Genomic DNA, 18,060 nt, shown 5'->3' on the forward strand with positions numbered 1-18,060 from the left:
AATATTGTCTGTGGCTGCTTTCCCACTACACCAGCTGAGGTGAATAGTGGCAGAGTCGACTAATTCCAATCCGCAAATCCCAAAGCATTTACTGTCTGCCCTTTGCAGAAAAAGTTTGCTGACCCCTGATCTAGAAAATAGGGAGAATAGTCTCCAGGGAAACAAGAGTAGAGAATGATAGCAGGACCGACTGAACCAGGTTATTGGGTGAAAAGGATGATGAAGGGGAACCCAAATTAGCGTTAGCCATTTTGGGAGGTGCCCAGAGGCGAAGAGCGAGGGTTTGGCAGGCAGAAACCTGGGAAGGCGTGGCTCTATTCCTTCCCCGCCCCTCCTGCAAAGCGGTTGGTTGCGGAAGGGACTACAAACTGGTGTGTCATGGGAGTGGGCGGGGCTGTGCGCGGTGCATCATGGAGGCTTAAGGGACGCCTGAGCCGGAGATGGTGGCGCTGAACTACAACGCGGGGCGTCTCGGGAGTCCTGCTGGAGGCCTTGTGGGAGGGGCCAAGATTCGGTGAGAGGACGGCGCTTGCCGTTGGGCGGTGGGGACGCTAGGCCCCGGGCGGGGAGGCGGGGCCCCGCCACAATCAGCCAGCTCCGCCGCCAGAGTCCCCGCCAGCCCTCGCGTAGAATGGAGCGATTGGCCGCCGCGGTCCCCGGGATGCTGAGAGCCTGTCCTTTCCCCTCAGCCCACCCATGTCCGGCTGCAAGCTGCCGGTGGGCACGTGCCCGGACATGTGCCCGGCCGCCGAGCGCGCTCAGCGCGAGAAGGAGCGCCGCCTGCACCGCTTCGAGGTGGCGCCGGGGTGCCGCGGCGACCGGCCCCGCGCGGACCCGCAGCGCGCGGTGAAGGAGTACAGGCGGCCGGCCGCCGGCAAGGCCCGGCCCCCGCCGAGCCAGCTGCGTCCGCCGTCCGTGCTGCTGGCCACCGTGCGCTACCTGGCCGGCGAGGTGGCCGAGCGCGCCGACGCATCCAGCGCCGAGGTGGCCAGCTTCGTGGCGGACCGGCTGCGCGCCGTGCGGCTGGACCTGGCCCTGCAGGACGCGGGCGACGCCGAGGCGGCGGGGGTGCTGGAGGCGGCGCTGGCAGTGCTGCTGGCCGTGGTGGCGCGGCTGGGGCCCGACGCCGTGCGCGGGCCAGCGGACCCGGTGCTGCTGCAGGCCCAGGTGCAGGAGGGCTTCGGTTCTCTGCGGCGCTGCTACGCTCAGGGCGCGGGGCCGCATCCCCGCGAGGCCGTCTTCCAGGGCCTCTTTCTGCTCTACAACCTGGGTGAGTACGGGTCCCGGCGGAAGGGCAGGGGGCGGGGGCGGGGCGGGGGAAGGGTGCCTCCCTGTAGACAGACGGTGGAGGCCAGGGAAGGAACGGGAAGTTCTACAACCTCACCATTAGCTCCCTCCCCATCCCTGCCTTCTAGATGTCTGTCGAGTCAATGCGCAAGATCCGCCGAGCCCCGACGTGGGCCTTCCGGACTGTCCATTCCCATATTTGGGTCTCGGGTGTTTTTGTAATAAAAGTGGAGAGGACAAGGTTGGAACGGGAAAATTCACCTAAGTGATTTTCAAACTTTTTTAAACCTGCAGTTCAGTGTTGCAAAGCAGCCATGATTAGATGCCCATGAGACTTCTGACACAGAAGTTTCAAGACATTAGATCCTCCCTGTGGGTGGATGGTGCGTTCTAATACTATCCTATTTAATTGTAATAAAATGCTCTTGATTTCACAACCCACTAATGGGTCAGAAGCCTCAGTTCACAAAAGAGGCCCGAGGTTCCATTGTCTGTGATTCTCCTGGAAGGGAAGCAGGGGCAGAAGCTCTTGGAAGAAAAGGCCTCACCAGGTAGACAGGGAAGGTGTGGCAGAACCAGCTTCCTCGTCTGTTTCGCAGCTAGGGCAGCGGAGAAAGAGCTGAGTTTGAAGCCAGAAAACAGATGTGTGTGTGTGTGTGTGTGTGTGTGTGTGTGTGTGTGTGTGTCAAATTCTACGTACGAACTCAAGGACAGCCTCAGGCCAAGTCGTGAAATCATCTGGGCCTGTCTCCCTCATCCGAAAACAATGCTTCACTCTGCTAAGAGGATCCAGACTGTTTGAAGGGGCTCTCTCTGCACCTCATTCCAATAAGGCTCAGGAACGGGCTGATGGAGACAGGGGGAGGGAAAGTAAGCTTGGCCCAGGGGAGGGGCGTGGCCAGAGCGGAAGGTGGGCGGCCCAAGGTCGGAGAAGGGCTTGGTGGTAGGCCAGAGGGGGTGGGTGTGGCTGAGGACCTTAGCAGGTGGGAGGCTAGGGTGGGGGAGAGGCCTAACCTGAGGCCGCGGAACGTGGACCTGATCAGAGAAACACACTGAGCTGTCCCCCGGCTTCCGCCCTCACAGGCTCCGTGGAGGCCCTTCATGAGGTTCTGCAGCTACCTGCCGCCCTGCGTTCCTGCCCCGCCCTGCGCAGGGCCCTGGCTGTGGACTCAGCCTTTCGAGAAGGCAACACCGCCCGCCTATTCCGCCTGCTCCGGATCCTGCCCTATCTGCAAAGCTGCGCAGTGCAGTGCCACATAGGCCGTGCCCGCCGGGAAGCCCTGGCCCGCCTCGCTCGTGCCCTGAGCACCCCCAAAGGCCAGACCTTGCCCCTGGGCTTCATGGTCCACCTGCTGGCCCTGGATGGGCCGGAAGAGGCACGGGATCTGTGCCAGGCCCACGGACTGCCCTTGGACGGACAGGAGAGAGTTGTGTTTCTCAGGGGTCGCTACACGGAGAAAGGGCTGCCACCTGCGGGGACCTGCAGTGTGTTGGTGGCGAGCAAACTGGGAGGGCGCACCCTGGAGGAGGTGGTCATGGCGGAGGAGGAAGATGAGGGTGTGGCTAGACGGAAGTCCCCTGCGTGAGGAGCTGTGCGCTCTCCCAGAGCCCAAGAATGGATCCAAGCACTGGTTTCTTTTCTCATCATTCCTACACAATAAAAGGAATTTGTTTTGTAGGGACAGTAACTATAATTGATTTATGTGGGGGAGGGCAGGGGGTTGTTGAGACACGATAGGTATGTAGGGAGAGAGGAACCGAGCCTGGGCAAGGCCCTAGCCATCTTGCGCCTCAGTTTCCCTGCTGGTCCCTGAGGGGTGGGCCTCGTGGTCGCTGGTTGGCATTATGCATCCCTCCCTTGCCCACGTACCACCAAGAGCAGCCGGTGGTTTTGACACTCCCCACCATCCCCGTCTCCGGATCTTCACCCTCTGCCGACCAAGATCCAGGATGAGGAAGGCTTGTCACTCCCTTCAGGTGTCCACAACTGGCAGGACCCTGAGCTGTTGTCTCAAGCTCTGGAGGGTCCAGTGATGGTGCCTTAGGTTGGCATCAAGGACGACTGGGGCACACCCAAAAAGAACTTGGGTGGGAGAAGGTTAGGATAAAGGATGGTGGGAGCTGGAGAAAGAGGGCTGGGGTCAGAGGTCAGCCACAGGCCGCAGGGTGGCTGCCGCGCCCTCCAGGGCCACCACCAAGATGCTGAGCTGCCTCTGCACTTCCGCCCAGGCTGCAGATCCTAGGCTCGTGTTCATGGCCCTGGAGCAGGCATTGGCCAGGCCTGGGAATGTGGCTACGGAGCCCGTGCGGGGTGCCCAGAGCACATGGCTGCAAGCAGATATGGGGGAGACGCAAAGTCACTCAGGGACCAGGAGAGGAGGGAGCTTCAGCCTGGAGGGGCCCCTCTCTGTACAGCTAGGCACCAAAGCGCCTCCCCGCCGCCTCAGAAACCTGCGGCCCTCGTCGCAGTGGGGGTGAGAGATGTACGTTATAGCCCCAAGGTGACCTTGATTGATTTGCCTCCCCTCCTTTGAGGCTGATTCCCCACCTGTTTCAAGGGGCTGTGCTGTGCTCTAAAGGCCAGCAGAACTCTGACATCTCTCCGCCCTCAGATGGGTGCCCCTTGCCCGGCCCCCACCGCACAGCACTTGCCAAGAGCCCTGAGCAGGCTCACCTGTAGTATCGTTCCTCTGGGAAGGCTCGCGGGTTTAGGAAGGTCCGTTCCAGCAGCATCAGCTGGTCGTTGAGCATCCGGACCTGCAGGGGGCTGGAAGTGGCAGGACCTTGTCACCCTGGAACCAACAGCCCAGCTGCCAGCCTGCATCCTGCCCCGGAGGCCACCCTCCCAGACACCTGCTTGCTGCCCTTTCTCACTCAGGGGTGTCCTTCTGCAGCGCTGATACGTGTTGGCCCAAGGCCGCGGCTGCCCCCTCAAACTTCGCCACTGCAGTCACCAGAGGCCCTGTGGGCAACAGCCAGCATCTTAGCCCCGGAGGTGCAGGGCTCCCCACACCTCCATGTTAAGGGGGCTCCATACCCAGGCTGATGCTGTGCTGCTCCAACAGGACCCCGAGGTCGCGCTGGGCAGCCTGCAGAAAATTTCGGAGGGTCTCTCCGTAGTCACTGACGTTAAGAGGCAGAAAGAGGCTGTCACTGAGCCTAAGCAGCACGCTCCCTGCTGTCCGGGCCACAGCCTGATGGCTGCTGAAGCCTGCAAGGAATGCCATCAGGCCAGGGCTCAGTCTTCAGCCCACCGCCCTCCAGCCTCAGGATTCCCCCTGCCCCCTTCCTCACCAGGGTCCACAAATTTGTCCACGTAACCAAAGGTGTCAAAGGCCGTGTGGTAGGTGGGGTAGATCCTGGCCGAGGTCTTGCTCTAGGGGAACAAGGCCAAGTGACAGGCTTGAGAGGAGAAGCGGGAGAAGGCGAATCAACAGCGAGCTACAACACAGGGACATTATCTCGAATCATCGCCACGGGTATGAGGTAGGTTCTAGAATTCCCACTTCACAGAGGAGGAAACTGAGGCTCCAGAAGTAAAGTCACCTGCCTGACTCCAAACAGCTAAGAGTAGCAGAACCGGGTCAGGTGCCAGTTTCCTGTTTCACGTGAAGAAGAGGGCTTGGGAATCGGACAAGAGGATTCAAATCCCAGCTCTACTGCCCTGCAGCAGTATAGCCATGGATGAGAGAAGTGGCTTCTTGGAACATCAAGCAGGGAGACACAAGCTGGGCGCTCCATATCCCTTATCGCATTTTACCCTCACACCAGTGCTATGAATCACCCCTGTTTTATACTGTTACTTAATCTATTCTGGGGTAAACATTTTTGTCATATTTTAAGATCTCTGGAATCAGGATGCCTCTTTGGTGGTAAGATTTGTTTCTTGGGGCGCCTGGGTGGCTCAGTCAGTTAAGCGTCCAACTTTGGCTCAGGCCATGATCTCGCAGTTCGTGAGTTCAAGCCGAATCTGTGCTGACATCTCGGGGTCCGGAGCCTGCGTCAGATTCTGTGTCTCCCTCTCTCTCTGCCCCTCCCCTGCTCACACTCTCTCTTAACAATAAATGAACATTTAAACAAATGTTTTTTAAATTGATTTTTTAAAGTAATGTCTACACCCAATGTGGGGCTCAAACTTACAACCCTGAGATCAAGAATTGCATGCTCCACTGAGCCAGCCAGGAGCCCAGGATGCTTTTTTTTTTTTTTTAGAGAGAGAGCACAAGTCAGGAACAGAGGATTCGAAGCGGGCTCTGAGCTGTCAGGGAGCCTAATGTGGGGCTTGCACTCACGAACCATGAAATCACGACCTGAGCAGAAGTCAGATGCTGAACCTACTGAGCCACCCAGGTGCCCTGCCCCAGGATGCTTCTTAAGTCAATGTCACCCTACAACTAACTGGCAGTGTTGCTTTTTTTCCCCCCTGAATAGTGCACATCACCATATTATATCTTAAAATCAGTAGTATCTTAAATTTGATAAATTGACAGGTGAGCATAAACATGTTCAGAGAGGTTAAGACACTGGGCTGAGGTAGCACAGCTACTGAGTGGTGGAGCCGGATTCAGTCTGCACTAGGGCAGCTCTGAAAGAGGAAGGGGATGGTGGAGCTAGGTACGGAGCTGGGAGACAGGAGTGCCTGCTCACCCGGTCATAGGTGTAGGCGATGTCCATGGAGGAGATGCCCAGGAAGTGAATGAAGGGTGCGTAGTCGCTGCCAGCACCCAGAGAGCCCAGGCTGTGGAAAGAAAGATGGTCGGGTTGGAGGCCGCTGGGCCAGCCCGCCCTTCCCGGGCCCCTGTCCTGGCCCTGGGCTCACCTGGGAACCAGGCCGTATTCTGTGCTGCTGCGGTTGAAATACCGGATCCAGTTGTCGTAGATGCTGAGGCCGTCGAGGCCCGGTGCGGGGATCTGACCCGGAGAGGAATCCAGTCTGGGACTGGCCTCCCCCAAGGCCCAAGAGGCCGTCGTCCTCCGCTCTGCCCACTGGAGTCTCCTTCCTATGCATAGCCCTGCGGCTCCTACAAAGCCTGCCCCCAGCCTCAGTCCCCAACGCCAGGACCCTCTAATAAGTACCAGCTCCAGCCCCGCCCACCCCGCCTGGGACAGCCCTCCTCCCGGCCCCACCCCCTTTCACCTGTTTGGCCGCGGAGAAGATGACGCTCTGGACCGGGGGTGTTCCCTGAGCCCTCAACGTGGCATTGGCTGTGGGAAGATCAGAAAAGCCTCTATTCAGGCCCCAGCCCCTCATTACCCGCCTCCCCCAGCCAGCCCAGCTGCCCCCCGTACCAAACACGGAGATGTCCACGTTGATGTAGGCCACGGTGCGCTCTCGCAGCTTGCTGAAGAATTCCTGAGGGTGGGAGGACCGACGTCAGCTCAGCGGTGCCCTGCCTCGGGAATCCCCTTGACCGCCAGCCTTGCAGGGCTCACTCACCTCGGTGAATTCTGTGGAGCCAATGAGGCCAAACTCCTCTGCCCCCCAGCTCGCAAACACTATTGATCTGCGGGGCCGCCAGGTTCCTGGGGAGGGGGATAAAGGGCTGGAGGACAGGGTCCCCGGATCTTGGGGTCGCTTGGAAATACTGAGAACGTGGAGAGGAGGAAGGGCTGGACGGGGCGGGGCTGCCGGAGACAAGAGGTAGGTCCCAGCTACTCTCCAGCCCAGCCTTCTGGCCCAGGCTCCCTCTGGCCTCCTTTTTCCAGCCCCCGGCCTGTGCTATGACCCCACCACAAAATTGCCCCCAATACCAATCTCAGGTGGTCCCTTCTGCCAGGATGCCCTCCCTCCCCCTTCCTTATAGGCATGCTTTGGGTAGCCATCCTGACCCTTGGCCCCTCCAACTGTCTCCTTCAAGCATCCTATGCCAAACTCTTCCGGAACCTTCTCCACTCGGTAATAAGACACTGATGTTCTCCTTAGGGCATTATTCATATTAAGCCAGTCCTCAATGCCTTGAGGGAGGGACTGTTACAGTCTCCTTTTCGCAATTGAAACCGAGCCACAGAGACGTTAAATGACTTGCTCAGGGTTACACAGCTGGTAGGAAGCAGAGCCAGGGTTCAAATCCACAGCCCGGCTCCAGAGTCCAGGGGCTTCACTAGCTGCCCACACTCCCTCTCACTGCCTCTGGCGACCGCGTTTCCATCTCCAATCTCGATGCCACACCGCTCTTGCCGCAGTCTCCAGCCGCCTTCCAGAAGCCTTAGCAGCCCTCGTTTGCCCCTTACCTCCTCCAGACACCCCCTAACCCTCCACAGATGACACATACCACTACCACACATGCAATGTGTGATCCTGGATTGGCCCTTGAACCAGAAATTTCTTTTGCTCTAAAGGTCATTATGAGAACAACTGGGACCATTGTTAATTTCCTGATTCTGGTCATTGTATGGTGGTCATGAAGGGAAATGTTCTTGTTTTTAGGAAATACACAGTTTATGGGTAAAAGTCCAGCATTTCTGCAACTTTCAAACACTCCAGAAAACAAAAAGAGAAAGAGAAAACAAGGTAAAAATCCTGATATCAGGAGTATCTGAATGAAGGGTGTCTAAGGCTTCTTTGTACTATGTTGGCAAGTCTTTGCGTAAGCTTGAAATTATTATTTTTTTTAAATTTTTTAATGTTTTTATTTATTTTGGAGACAGAGAGAGACAGAGCATGAGCAGGGGAGGGGCAGAGAGAGAAGGAGACCCAGAATCCGAAGCAGGCCCCAGCATCTGAGCCATCAGCACAGAGCCCGACACGGGGCTCGAACTCACGGACCAAGAGATCATGACCTGACCCGAAGTCGGATGTTCAACCGACTGAGCCACCCAGGCGCCCCAGAAATTATTTCAAAATAAAAAACTTGAACAGCAACGACAGAGACAGAAATTCCTGCCCTTGTAACGGGGATAAAACCACAAGCTCAGCCCCCCTCCACTTATCAGTTGATCTCTACCACGCCTGTGATTTCGCATGCCATTTATGCCACCAACTCCCCAGTTTATCTCTGGAGTCTCTATTCTGACCTGGAGATCAGCACTTTCAACTGCCTGCTTGCCCTCTCCCCGGGGGGAATGTCTCCTAGGCCCCTCAAAATCCATGTGTGAACGGGCACGCATGTATAACGATGTGATTTGTAACATCAGTAACGTAAAGAGGAAAGACAGCGCTTTCTAGCAGTAGAGTTTCCTATGAGATTAACTTGGTATCCATTCAAATTATGGAGTGATAACTTTAGCATGTTATAGGTAATGGAAGATGAAAAAGTTCCAGAGATGGATGGGGGTGATGGTTGTACAACACAGAATATACTTAATGCCATAGTTGTACACTTAAAACTGGTTAGAAGCACAAATTGTATGGCACGTATATTTTACCACACACACACAAAAGCTAAAAAAAAAAATCAACATGTAAAGAACTAACCTCACGTTCTTCCCCCTCGATCTGCCCTCTGACCCCAATTTGTTTTTCATAAATGGCACAGCCATATATAGGTTGCTCAAACCAGCAATCAGGGAGCCAGGAGTCCTCCATTCGTCCTCTCCCGCACCTGTGACACCCAAAGACCTCCTTGCCATTGCCCCCACCTTGGCCCGAGCCCACTATCCCTCCTGGCCCTGAGGATGCCAAGGCCTCTGACGGGTCCCTCCATGTAGGGCCTTCACTCCCCATAACCTCCCCATTTGGAGCAGGAGAAACTGTGACCACGGTTGTCTTTACACACGGCCACTCAGGTGTTCACTGTGGGGTCTGCTGTGCCTAGAACTGGCTTGGCACGTAGTAGGCATACGGGACATGTTTGTTGAGTTAACGACTGCCTGTCATCCCCGCCTCAACTAGGCTGAAGGCAGAGCCCGGGCACTGCCTTCCTTACGGTGGCACCCGGCTTCCCTCCACTGGAGGGACAAAGGAGGCTCTCAGAAGCCACCGCACGAGCTCCCCATGTCCCACTGGGCGACCGGAGCAAGGCCAGGGCTGGTGTCCGTGCAGGTCGTCCCCCAGGGCCCTCAGGCTTGGCACAAGGGGGCACTGGAGAGTGAGAGAGAGGAGGTGGGAGAGGGCTGGGTGGGGGAAACTGGGGGAGGAGTGAGCTGCGGGTGACCTCCTGCTGGGAGAGTCCCTAGACCGGGGACGGGGGTTGCCTCACCCTTCTTTAGCAGGGTCCCCAGGACTCGGGAGAGCTCCAGGAGGACGGCAGTGCCACTGCTGGGGTCCACGGCCCCGTGTACCCAGCTGTCCCGGTGGTTTCCGTACAGCACGTAGCGGTCTGGAGAGAGGAGCAGAGGCTCAGAAACCAGGGAAGAAGGAGGGTGGGCGGGGCCAGCCGGGCGGAGCGCAGGGGGCGTGGTCAGGGAGCTCCGACGGGGCGCTCACCGGGCTCCACCGCCCCGCGGATGATCCCCAGGACGTTGGAGGAGTTCCGCAGCTCCAGGCGGTTGTGGACGCTCACGTTCACCTGGCTTGGGGAGCCAAGGGGGCGAGCAGAGTCTTGGCCCTGCCCACTCCCCCTCACAACCCAATACAGGGGAAACTGGGACCCAGAGCGAGAAAGGGACACCACGAGGTCACTTGCCCAGAAGTACCTGGAGAGGCAGCAAGGCTAGAGCCCCGCTCTTTAGAGTCCGTTCTTTTCACGGACTGACTTACTCAGGTGAGAGTATTTATTGGATACTTAGTGTAGGCCTGCACCGTACTAGGCTCTGGGCAGGGCCTGAGACAGACACAGCCCCGCCCTTGGGGGGACATCCCTCCCCTGAGCGAGACAAACCACGAGGAAGACAGCACCTGCAGACGGTGAAGGGGTGTGGCGAGGACAGTAACAGGTTGACCTGTAAGAGGACACCTGGTGGCAGATGCGGGGAGGACAGGCCAGGAGTGGCAGGAGCGTGGGGAATGGTGTTCAGGCAGAGGGAGCAGCAAGCAAGCGCAGAGGCCTTGGTTTGGGAATGAGTTCAAGAGAGAGAGGGTGGCTGGAGAGTAGAGGGTGTAGATGAAGGGCGGGTGGAACCCCACAGGGCCTTGTGGCTTCCCCAAAGACAAGACAGATATTTTGGAGTCAGGGAAAGGTTGGGAGAGAGAAGAAAGGAAAAGGCCAGGCCTTGACGTGGGCAGAGAAGCATAACAAGGGAAGAGGAGAGGAGCCTTGAGGAAGCGGGGCCCCACCTCACCTGTCTGCTGGGAAGTCTCCATCAGCTCGGAAGCCAGGCCCCAACTTGTAGTCACAGCCCAGTGCTCCCTGCCAGGCAGCTGGGGCCGAGGTTCCCTGGAGGTTACTGAGGAGGAGGTGGAGGGTGTGGGGGTTGGAGGTTGGCGGCCACTGGATTGCGGGCAGGGGCCCCCGGGGGGGCACCAGAGCTTACCAGAGAAGGATTTTTGCATCCTCAAAGCCAATGGGCTGAGTGGGAATGGGAGGAAATCCAGAGACAGTATCAGGGTTCAGGCGGAAGGAAGAAGGATTGGCCGGAAGGTAGGGAGTCAGAGGATCCCCAAAATACTCATAGTAGGAGCCTCGCTCCACCCCTGAGGGAGGCAGGCGCCAAGAGTTTGGAAAGGTCTGGCTGGCGGAGCTGTGCCCATCGTTGATGTCTGCGGGGTCCGTGTACACCAGCACCCCAGCTACCCCGTGCTTGGCCGCATTGACAGCCTGCGGGAGGGGGATGAGGCTGTGTTTAGGGGAAAGGAGAGGGGATGTCATGTCCTGTTCCGCTCCCTCCCTCACTGCGGCAGCCAGGATGGATCTGTCTTCCCACAGGCAAGATGATGCTCGCACAAGTCATTTACTGCAGCCCTGCTCGAGGGAGCAAAAGACCGCTGGACATAGGCAGGTCGATGCTCATGAGCAGGGCTGTCACGTGATCGGAGGCATCGCACAAGGGCACCCTGGGCAGCTGCGTAGGAGAGCAGGGCCACCGCTCACAGGAGCCAAAAGGCAGAAGCAGCCCAAGTGTCCATGGGCAGAATGAATGGATAAGCCAACGTGTGGTATACAGCACGCAAGAGGCAATTACTCAGACTTGAAAGGCAATGAAGTTCTGCTACAACATCGATGGGCCTTGAAAACATTATGCTAAGTGAAGAAGCCAGGCACAAAAAGTCAGTATTGTGTGATTCCTCTTATATGAGGTTTCTAGAATAGGCAAACTCATATAGCTGGAAGGTAGAATAGAGGTCACCAGGAGCTGGGGAGGGAGAGAGGGGACGTTATTTTTAGTGGGCACAGAGTTTCGTTTGGAATGATCAGGAGTTCTAGAAATGGACGGTGGTGATGGTTTGCACAGCATTGTGAAGCTACTTAATGCATCTGCATTGGACCGTTAGAGATGGTTAACACGGTCAGTTTATACTGGTATATTTTAGCACAATGAAAACAAAATAGTACATAGAAAGAAAGAAAGAAAGAAAGAAAGAAAGAAAGAGAAAGAAAGAAAGAAAAAGAAAGAAAGAGAACAAGGACACAATTTGTGTGCCGAAGGAGAATCATCTCCAGGATGTATTAAGGTGAAAAAAAGCACACCTTGAAAATGTGGGTATAGTATGCTGCTTTTAAACAAAAAGAGGGAGAAATAAAAATATATATTCATATGCATTTCTTCCAAAAGAAACTGTGGATAGATTCCTCTTTGGAGGATGGCATGACAGGAAAGCTTTTGGACTCTAAACTTTTTTTCTCTTTTTAACTGGAAATTCTATAATTTGTGTAATTCCATTATGGCTCTTCCTCTTTTCTCTTTTGCAGATCTTATTATGGGCACTTCTCTTTTTTTTCCTAAGTTTATTTATTTGAGAGAGAGCATGTGTGCAAGCGGGGGGGGGGGGCAGAAAGAGGAGAGAGAGAGAGAGAGAGAGAGAGAGAGAGAGAGAATCCCAAGCAGGCTGGGAGCTATCCGACAAGGGGCTCAATCTCCCAAACTGTGAGATCAAGACCTGAGCCCGTGACCCCAACCGAAATCTACATGAAATTTACTACCCTAACCATTTTATAGCCTGCTGTTCAGCGGCAGGGAGGACATCCACATTTTATTGCACTACCATCACCCCCACCCACTTCCAGAATTCTGTGTCTTGCACATCTGAAACTCGGTACTCGCTAAACACTAACTCCCTGTTCCCTTCTCTCACTCTATACGTTTAAGAAAAAAAAAATCCTGCATTTTTGAAAAACACACATGTGAACTACTCAGCCAAAATGTTTACTTGAAAAGATGCAAGCCGGGAGGGAGGGCAACAGGAGGGACTTAAGTTGAATATTCAGGAGAACTTAGACCCCCAGAATATCAAAGTTTACCTGATCCATTTATTTCCTAAGGCTCAGAGAGGTTAGGGGAGGCATCCAGGGTCACACAGCACATCATGAGTGGTAACAGCACAAATATAGCTCACCTCTTGTGCCCCAGCCCAGGCCTCCGCAGGCCACTCAACCCTGCTCCTTCCTCTTCCCCTCTCTTCTTCCTGTCCTCTGCTGACCACCCCATCACACACACACACACACACACACACACACACACACACACACCAGTTTCCTGTACTGGGGGCTGCTGCTCACCTTGGCCCCACGCCCTGTACCCCCATAGCGGGTCAGCGCGATGGTGCCTTCCAGTCTGATGCCCTGAGTCTGTAGCTCCATAAAGTCTTCTTCCGTTCCCCGGTTGGCGTAGACGAGGAGGCCCTGGTCCCAAGGGGAGGTGATCCTCAGAGCCAGGCCCAGGAAAGAGGGGGTGAGGAAAGGAGAGAGGGAGGCCGAGTGGCAGAGTGAAGGATTTTGATTCTATTTTCCCCGCCTCACCCAGAGCATGTAAACTTCCCAAGAACGGAGTCACATCTCGTTTCCTCTGGGTCCAGGTGCCCTGTAGTGGGCCTGGCCTTGAACATGGGGCCATCAGCGTTTGTAAAATGGCTAGGCGATGGGCAAAAGGTGTGGCAGTGGAGTTTAGGGGGAAGGGCCCTGGGTCAGGAAGGGAGAATTTGGGGTGGAGCCACAGGGGACTGGGCCTCGGCAGAGGGGAGGGAGTGTCCCAGGCCCACCTGTGGGGTTCCAGGGGGAGCGTAGGCGGCATAAGGTGGCACCACATCGGGGCCCCCCTGCTCCCCAGTCAGGTTCTGTTCACTCTGGCGGCAGGAGAAGAGGATGGTCCCAGTGGGACCCACTGTGGAGGAGGGGCAGCATCAGAGCTGGGCCCGGCAGGTCCCGCCCCACGGGCATCCCCAGACCTGAGTGGGAGGGACCTCACCGACAGCCACCCGGTTGGGCTGCTCCCGGCTGGGGAAGGACAGCAACACTTCGTACGTGGGGGCCTCCGCCGCGTCCAGGCCTGACTCCGGGTCCCGCCAGCGCTGCAGCAGGAGCTGTGCCAGCGCCTCATCCCGGGGGCTGGAGGCCAGGTGAGGCTCCCTGGAGAGTTCTCTGTGGGGAGACAAAGGGCCAGGCCCAGGGTCAGGGAGGCGCCTCTGGTGAACAGGAGGGGAGGGTAGACAGCCCTCTCACCTAAGGTTCTCTCGGATCTTGCTGGCATCCAGCTGCTTCATGACGGTCTCAAGGATCTCCAGATCCAGGTCCTGGGAGACTGAGACACTGGGAGCTGGTGCGTCGGCCCCTTTGGGAATGGCGAAGTGGCCCAGGATGATCCCCAGGCCCAAGAGGGCAGAGGCCCCCACCAACCCCCCAAGCACCTTCACCCACTGCATCTTGTGGAGTCTTGGCCAGCTGGGGTCACTCCTTATAGATAGGTGTCAGGTCTAGTTAACCATTACCCCATGGGTGGCCCTGCCCTTTGGCCCTCCGCTGGCGGGGAGAGTCAGGGAGCATCCTGCAGGGAGGGCCGCGAGCTGTTCCCATCCACCTCCATATCTGCATCATTCACCGAAGCGACCCCCAGGGTATCAAGTCCATATGGGCACACTGAGGCCCAGAGAGGGACCAGGTCTCAGCCAGAACTGGAACTCAGAGCCACTGTTCAGAGCAATGCTGGGCCTGCCCCCAGCCACCCCTGCCTCTGTCTCCTCAGCGCCCTTTGATTTCCAGCGCATTCAGCCCCCACTGCTTGAGCAGGTTTTGAGTTCAAATGCCGTCCTTGCTGGATGTAAGCTGTGTGACCCTGAGCAATTCGTTTAGCTTCTCTGACTCTGTTTTGTTTTGTTTTGTTTTGTTTTGTTTTGTTTTTTTAAAGCTGTCAAACGGGGATAATAGATCTGTTTCACAAAACTGGTGCTGTTTTCATTAAACAAGACCACATCTGCAGAAAAATCTAGCCCAGTGTCTGGCACATCATGGGAGTTCAGTACATTTTAGCCACTCCTGCCTCATCTGACTCCCTAAAATGCAAAACCTGGGGCTAAAGGAAGAAAGGGGATCCAGAAGAATTCTCTGTGTGTATCCTGCAGGGGTCCCAGCTTATGTGAGGAAGTGGAACTCTTAGAAAGGGAAGCCATTTCTTCCTTTGCAAGGTGACTTCTTCCTCCATCCTCTAACCGTATCTGCCCTCTCTGGAATCCATTCACCCGTTCATCCATCCATCCACTATTTATCCACCTGCCCTCCTATTCCCCCACCCATCTATTCTCCCATCCAGCCACCCACCCACCCACCCATCCATCCATCCATCCACCCACCCAACTACCCATCCATCCATCCATCCACCCACCCAACTACCCATCCATCCATCCAACCATCCTTCATCCATCCATCCATCCATCCATCTATCCACCCATCCACCCATCTACCCATCCATCCATCCACCCATCCATCCATCTACCCACTAACCCATTTACCCATCCATTTTTCTATCCACGCATCCACCCACCCTCCCATCCATCCATTCCTTTATTCACTCCTTCTCTTATACCTGCAAGCATCCATTCATCCAGCTCTGTGCAAAACCCGTGTTAGGGCCTGAGGAGGAAGAGGTGCCCAAGACTTCAGGTCCAGAGGGGAGACAGGCAGGCTTTGGGCTCAACCATGTGGTAAGTGCCCCTATAGAGGGAGGACCAGTGTGTTCCCAGTGGGGAGAATGAGGAATTCTAAGAGGGAACATTTGAAGGGATCTTCCAAGGATGAGAAGGCATTCAGCAGGCAGAGAAGGCAAGGGGCAGGCCATCCGTGCAAATGGCCCAGCATGCGCAAAGGCTGAGAAGGACAGGAAGACACCAAGTTCTCACTACAAATGTTGATTGAGCCCCTTGTGGGCCTCAGAGAGCCAGGCAGGGTGGGAAGATCCCTGGGGCTCAAGCTGTGACTCCTCCTACCCCCATGACCTATCTTGCCTTGGGCCTCTCCCCAGCCAGGCTGCAGCCCATTGATTGTTCCACAGATGCCCCAAGAGCTGGGTGAGCCGGGCAGGGTAGACTTGGTGTGTGTGTGTGTGTGATTTCACAGCCCACTCCCGGAGCAGCCCCCTTCCTGCTCACAACCCTGTTTTGTGGGCACCACCTGCCCCGCACTGTCCTGTGTCCATCCCGCCTGGTGCTGCTGGTGAGGAGGACAGCATGGGAGGGCCATGGGTGGGGTTTAGTGTGATCAGTGGTTCAGGGAGGCACACCAGGAAGCCACAGTTTTTGCAAGGTGGTTATCAGCACGCCAGATATGACCTTGGATCTTATCAGAAGCCTGTTAGTGTGGGGAGCGTACACATTCCTGAGGACCAGGAGGACTGTCACCACCTGGCAGGCAGTGGGAGGGACGTCAAGATCGGCTGATAAGTTGAGGAACAGACACAGTGATGACGGCATGAGGAACAGCCCCACGGTCCCACACCACCCCCTCCTGGAGGGATTAGCCGCTTGAACCTGTGAAATTACAGATGCGACACGTGGACAAGGGCGTGTGACATCTCTGTGTGCCATCTGAGAACCCCAGCTCAGGCTGTTGGAGTCAGCTGGTGTCTACGCTGCATTCTGCACCGGATGTAAACCTGGCCAATTTTCCTTTCCCCACCTTGGCTCGGTGGCTGGTGTGGCCCCTCCCTGAACATTTTGGATTGTGGTGTTGATGGAACCATTTAAGGTAACTACTGGGTTCTCTTTTATTTTCCCACCTCACTTGTTGATCCTGCTGCCTGCAGGAGTTCTCCTGTCCCTCCAGGACCCCTGATCCATTGGTGCCAAATCTTCCCACTTTCCCTCTCCTCCCTCCTGGCCTCGCCCAGCCCCTTACAAAGCCTCTCCACCGGCCTCCTCTTCTGCTTCCGTCACATTCGCTGGGGAAAAAAACCTGGCTCTCTGCCCACTCTGCACCTGTACCCTTGACCCTGAATGGGCCTGCAGAATCACGTGACCTCACTGGTCTTGCTTTACCTTTATGAGCCCAAACCTCAGGCAGGCTCTCAGCACTGCCCAGCGGTCCCGTTGTCTTTCCCTGGTCCTGGCCTGCTCACCCTTCCCCGCTCCCGGATGGAAGCTTCACCCTCACTGAATCTCACTGAATCACCCTCGCTGAACCTCCGGAGCCCAGAACAGAGCCTGGTACGTAGGAGGCACTCAGCACATGCCTGTCGAATGGATGGAAAGCCGCCTTGGACCAGCGCACCTCCTCAGCGTCGGGCATTCATGGCCCAGCTATCTGGGATTTAAGGAGCAGAACGCAGGGGGCCCGGGGCAACCCCAAGGGATACAAAGGTGGGCTCAGAACCCCTGGGAAACAGACCCCATCTGAATGAGCCCCAGTGGGATCGCTGAGGTGGCCACGGGTGGGGGCCTGCATGACACAAGTGCCCTCGTGAGACGGGGATGTGGGATCTAACAGTCCTCCAGGGCGGGATGTTTCCAGAGGGTGCTGCTGCTGGGCCGCGGGATCGAGCCACCCGCACAGGCACGAATAGCAGCCCCTTCAGGTGGGGTGGGAGTTGGGAGCCTGCTGGGGTACCCCACTCCACCCTGCTTCCACGGGGCCCCCGAAGCCACGTCGGAGGCGTGGGTAGATGCACCGGAAGTAGGCTACTTGCCAGCCCTCGCTGGATGCTAACAACTCCCCGAGCCCGCACTGGGTCACCAGTCCTCGCGGGGGCCTCTGAAGTGGGCATGTTGCAGATAACATGCAGTTAACTGCATGTTGCAGGTAAAGAAGCACGTGTGGTTACTCGGTCGAGGCCACACGGGCTGGCACGTGGCGGAGCTGAGATTAGAACCCGGGAGCAGGACCTCTTCTCTCCAAAGCTATACCACCTCTCAGGCTCTAGGCGGAGAGGGGCATCCCATTCTGCTCCTCACAAGGCGGAATCACGGGGACGCAGGAGGCTGGTTTGCCAACCCAGTCTCAGTGCCTTGAAGACAGAGAGGCCTGGACGATCGGGGGGCACAGCTTGTGAATGGCACAGTAGTGTGTGTGTGTGTGTGTATTAAAAGACCTGGGAATGTCCCCGGGCCCACATGGCTGTGCTGTGGGACCCCCTCCTTGGGAAGGCCTCCCTGCCTTGCTGTGTCAACAGGAGCGGCTGTAGGGACGTAGCTCAGGGCAGGACAATGCTGGGGCCTCAGGGGCACCTGTCAGCTCTTCTGTGGTTCGGAGACAAATGGGCAGAGAGGGCTCTGTGACCGACTCCATTTCCTGCAGTGTTCACGTAGCCGCATACCTTTGCTTTCCCAGGCTGAAATGCTGGAGGCTTTCGGGGGAAGCAGGCTCAAAGGGGACCATGCTTCCGGTCCAACAGCCGTCTGAGCATCAGATGATTCCCTTCAGGAAAATGGCAGGATTGCTGTTTTGTAACAGCTGGGCCGCCTTCAAGAACTGGTCAGGAAGTGGGGGGGGGGGGGGGGGGGGGGGGCGGGGGGCGCCTCGGACTCCTAGAACCATC

At 56.7% G+C, this 18,060-nt stretch overlaps 2 protein-coding genes across 2 annotated transcripts; one reads left to right on the forward strand and one right to left on the reverse strand.

The window, feature by feature from the left end:
• Positions 1-410: 410 nt before the first annotated feature.
• Positions 411-2,971, forward strand: SAC3D1 (SAC3 domain containing 1). Its single transcript, XM_015541995.2, has 3 exons — positions 411-514; positions 690-1,270; positions 2,371-2,971. The coding sequence occupies exons 1-3, from the start codon at positions 441-443 to the stop codon at positions 2,871-2,873; spliced, it is 1,158 nt and encodes a 385-aa protein (XP_015397481.2). The 5' UTR covers positions 411-440; the 3' UTR covers positions 2,874-2,971.
• A 34-nt stretch (positions 2,972-3,005) lies between these two features.
• On the reverse strand, positions 3,006-13,960 carry NAALADL1 (N-acetylated alpha-linked acidic dipeptidase like 1). Its single transcript, XM_042957776.1, has 18 exons — positions 13,761-13,960; positions 13,507-13,679; positions 13,301-13,422; positions 12,822-12,944; positions 10,639-10,922; positions 10,447-10,551; positions 9,653-9,738; positions 9,426-9,545; positions 6,725-6,810; positions 6,577-6,640; positions 6,425-6,492; positions 6,107-6,198; positions 5,935-6,025; positions 4,582-4,663; positions 4,325-4,498; positions 4,162-4,249; positions 3,962-4,054; positions 3,006-3,615 (listed from the first exon to the last, which is right to left on the reverse strand). Exons 1-18 carry the CDS (start codon positions 13,958-13,960, stop codon positions 3,429-3,431), a joined length of 2,238 nt encoding a protein of 745 aa, XP_042813710.1. The 3' UTR covers positions 3,006-3,428.
• Positions 13,961-18,060: the final 4,100 nt, after the last annotated feature.

This window comes from Panthera tigris, chromosome D1, assembly GCF_018350195.1.
Source record: "Panthera tigris isolate Pti1 chromosome D1, P.tigris_Pti1_mat1.1, whole genome shotgun sequence".
NCBI classification, from domain to species: Eukaryota; Metazoa; Chordata; class Mammalia; order Carnivora; family Felidae; genus Panthera; species Panthera tigris.

Coding starts and splice junctions, on each gene's coding strand:
- SAC3D1 (XM_015541995.2), top strand. CDS start 441: ATGGTGGCGCTGAACTACAACGCGGGGCGTCTCGGGAGTCCTGCTGGA. Junction 515..689: donor GTGGGAGGGGCCAAGATTCG/GTGAGAGGACGG, acceptor CTTTCCCCTCAG/CCCACCCATGTCCGGCTGCA. Junction 1,271..2,370: donor CTTTCTGCTCTACAACCTGG/GTGAGTACGGGT, acceptor CCGCCCTCACAG/GCTCCGTGGAGGCCCTTCAT.
- NAALADL1 (XM_042957776.1), bottom strand. CDS start 13,960: ATGCAGTGGGTGAAGGTGCTTGGGGGGTTGGTGGGGGCCTCTGCCCTC. Junction 12,945..13,300: donor CTCCCCCTGGAACCCCACAG/GTGGGCCTGGGA, acceptor CCTTGGGACCAG/GGCCTCCTCGTCTACGCCAA. Junction 10,923..12,821: donor GTACAGGGCGTGGGGCCAAG/GTGAGCAGCAGC, acceptor CCCCTCCCGCAG/GCTGTCAATGCGGCCAAGCA.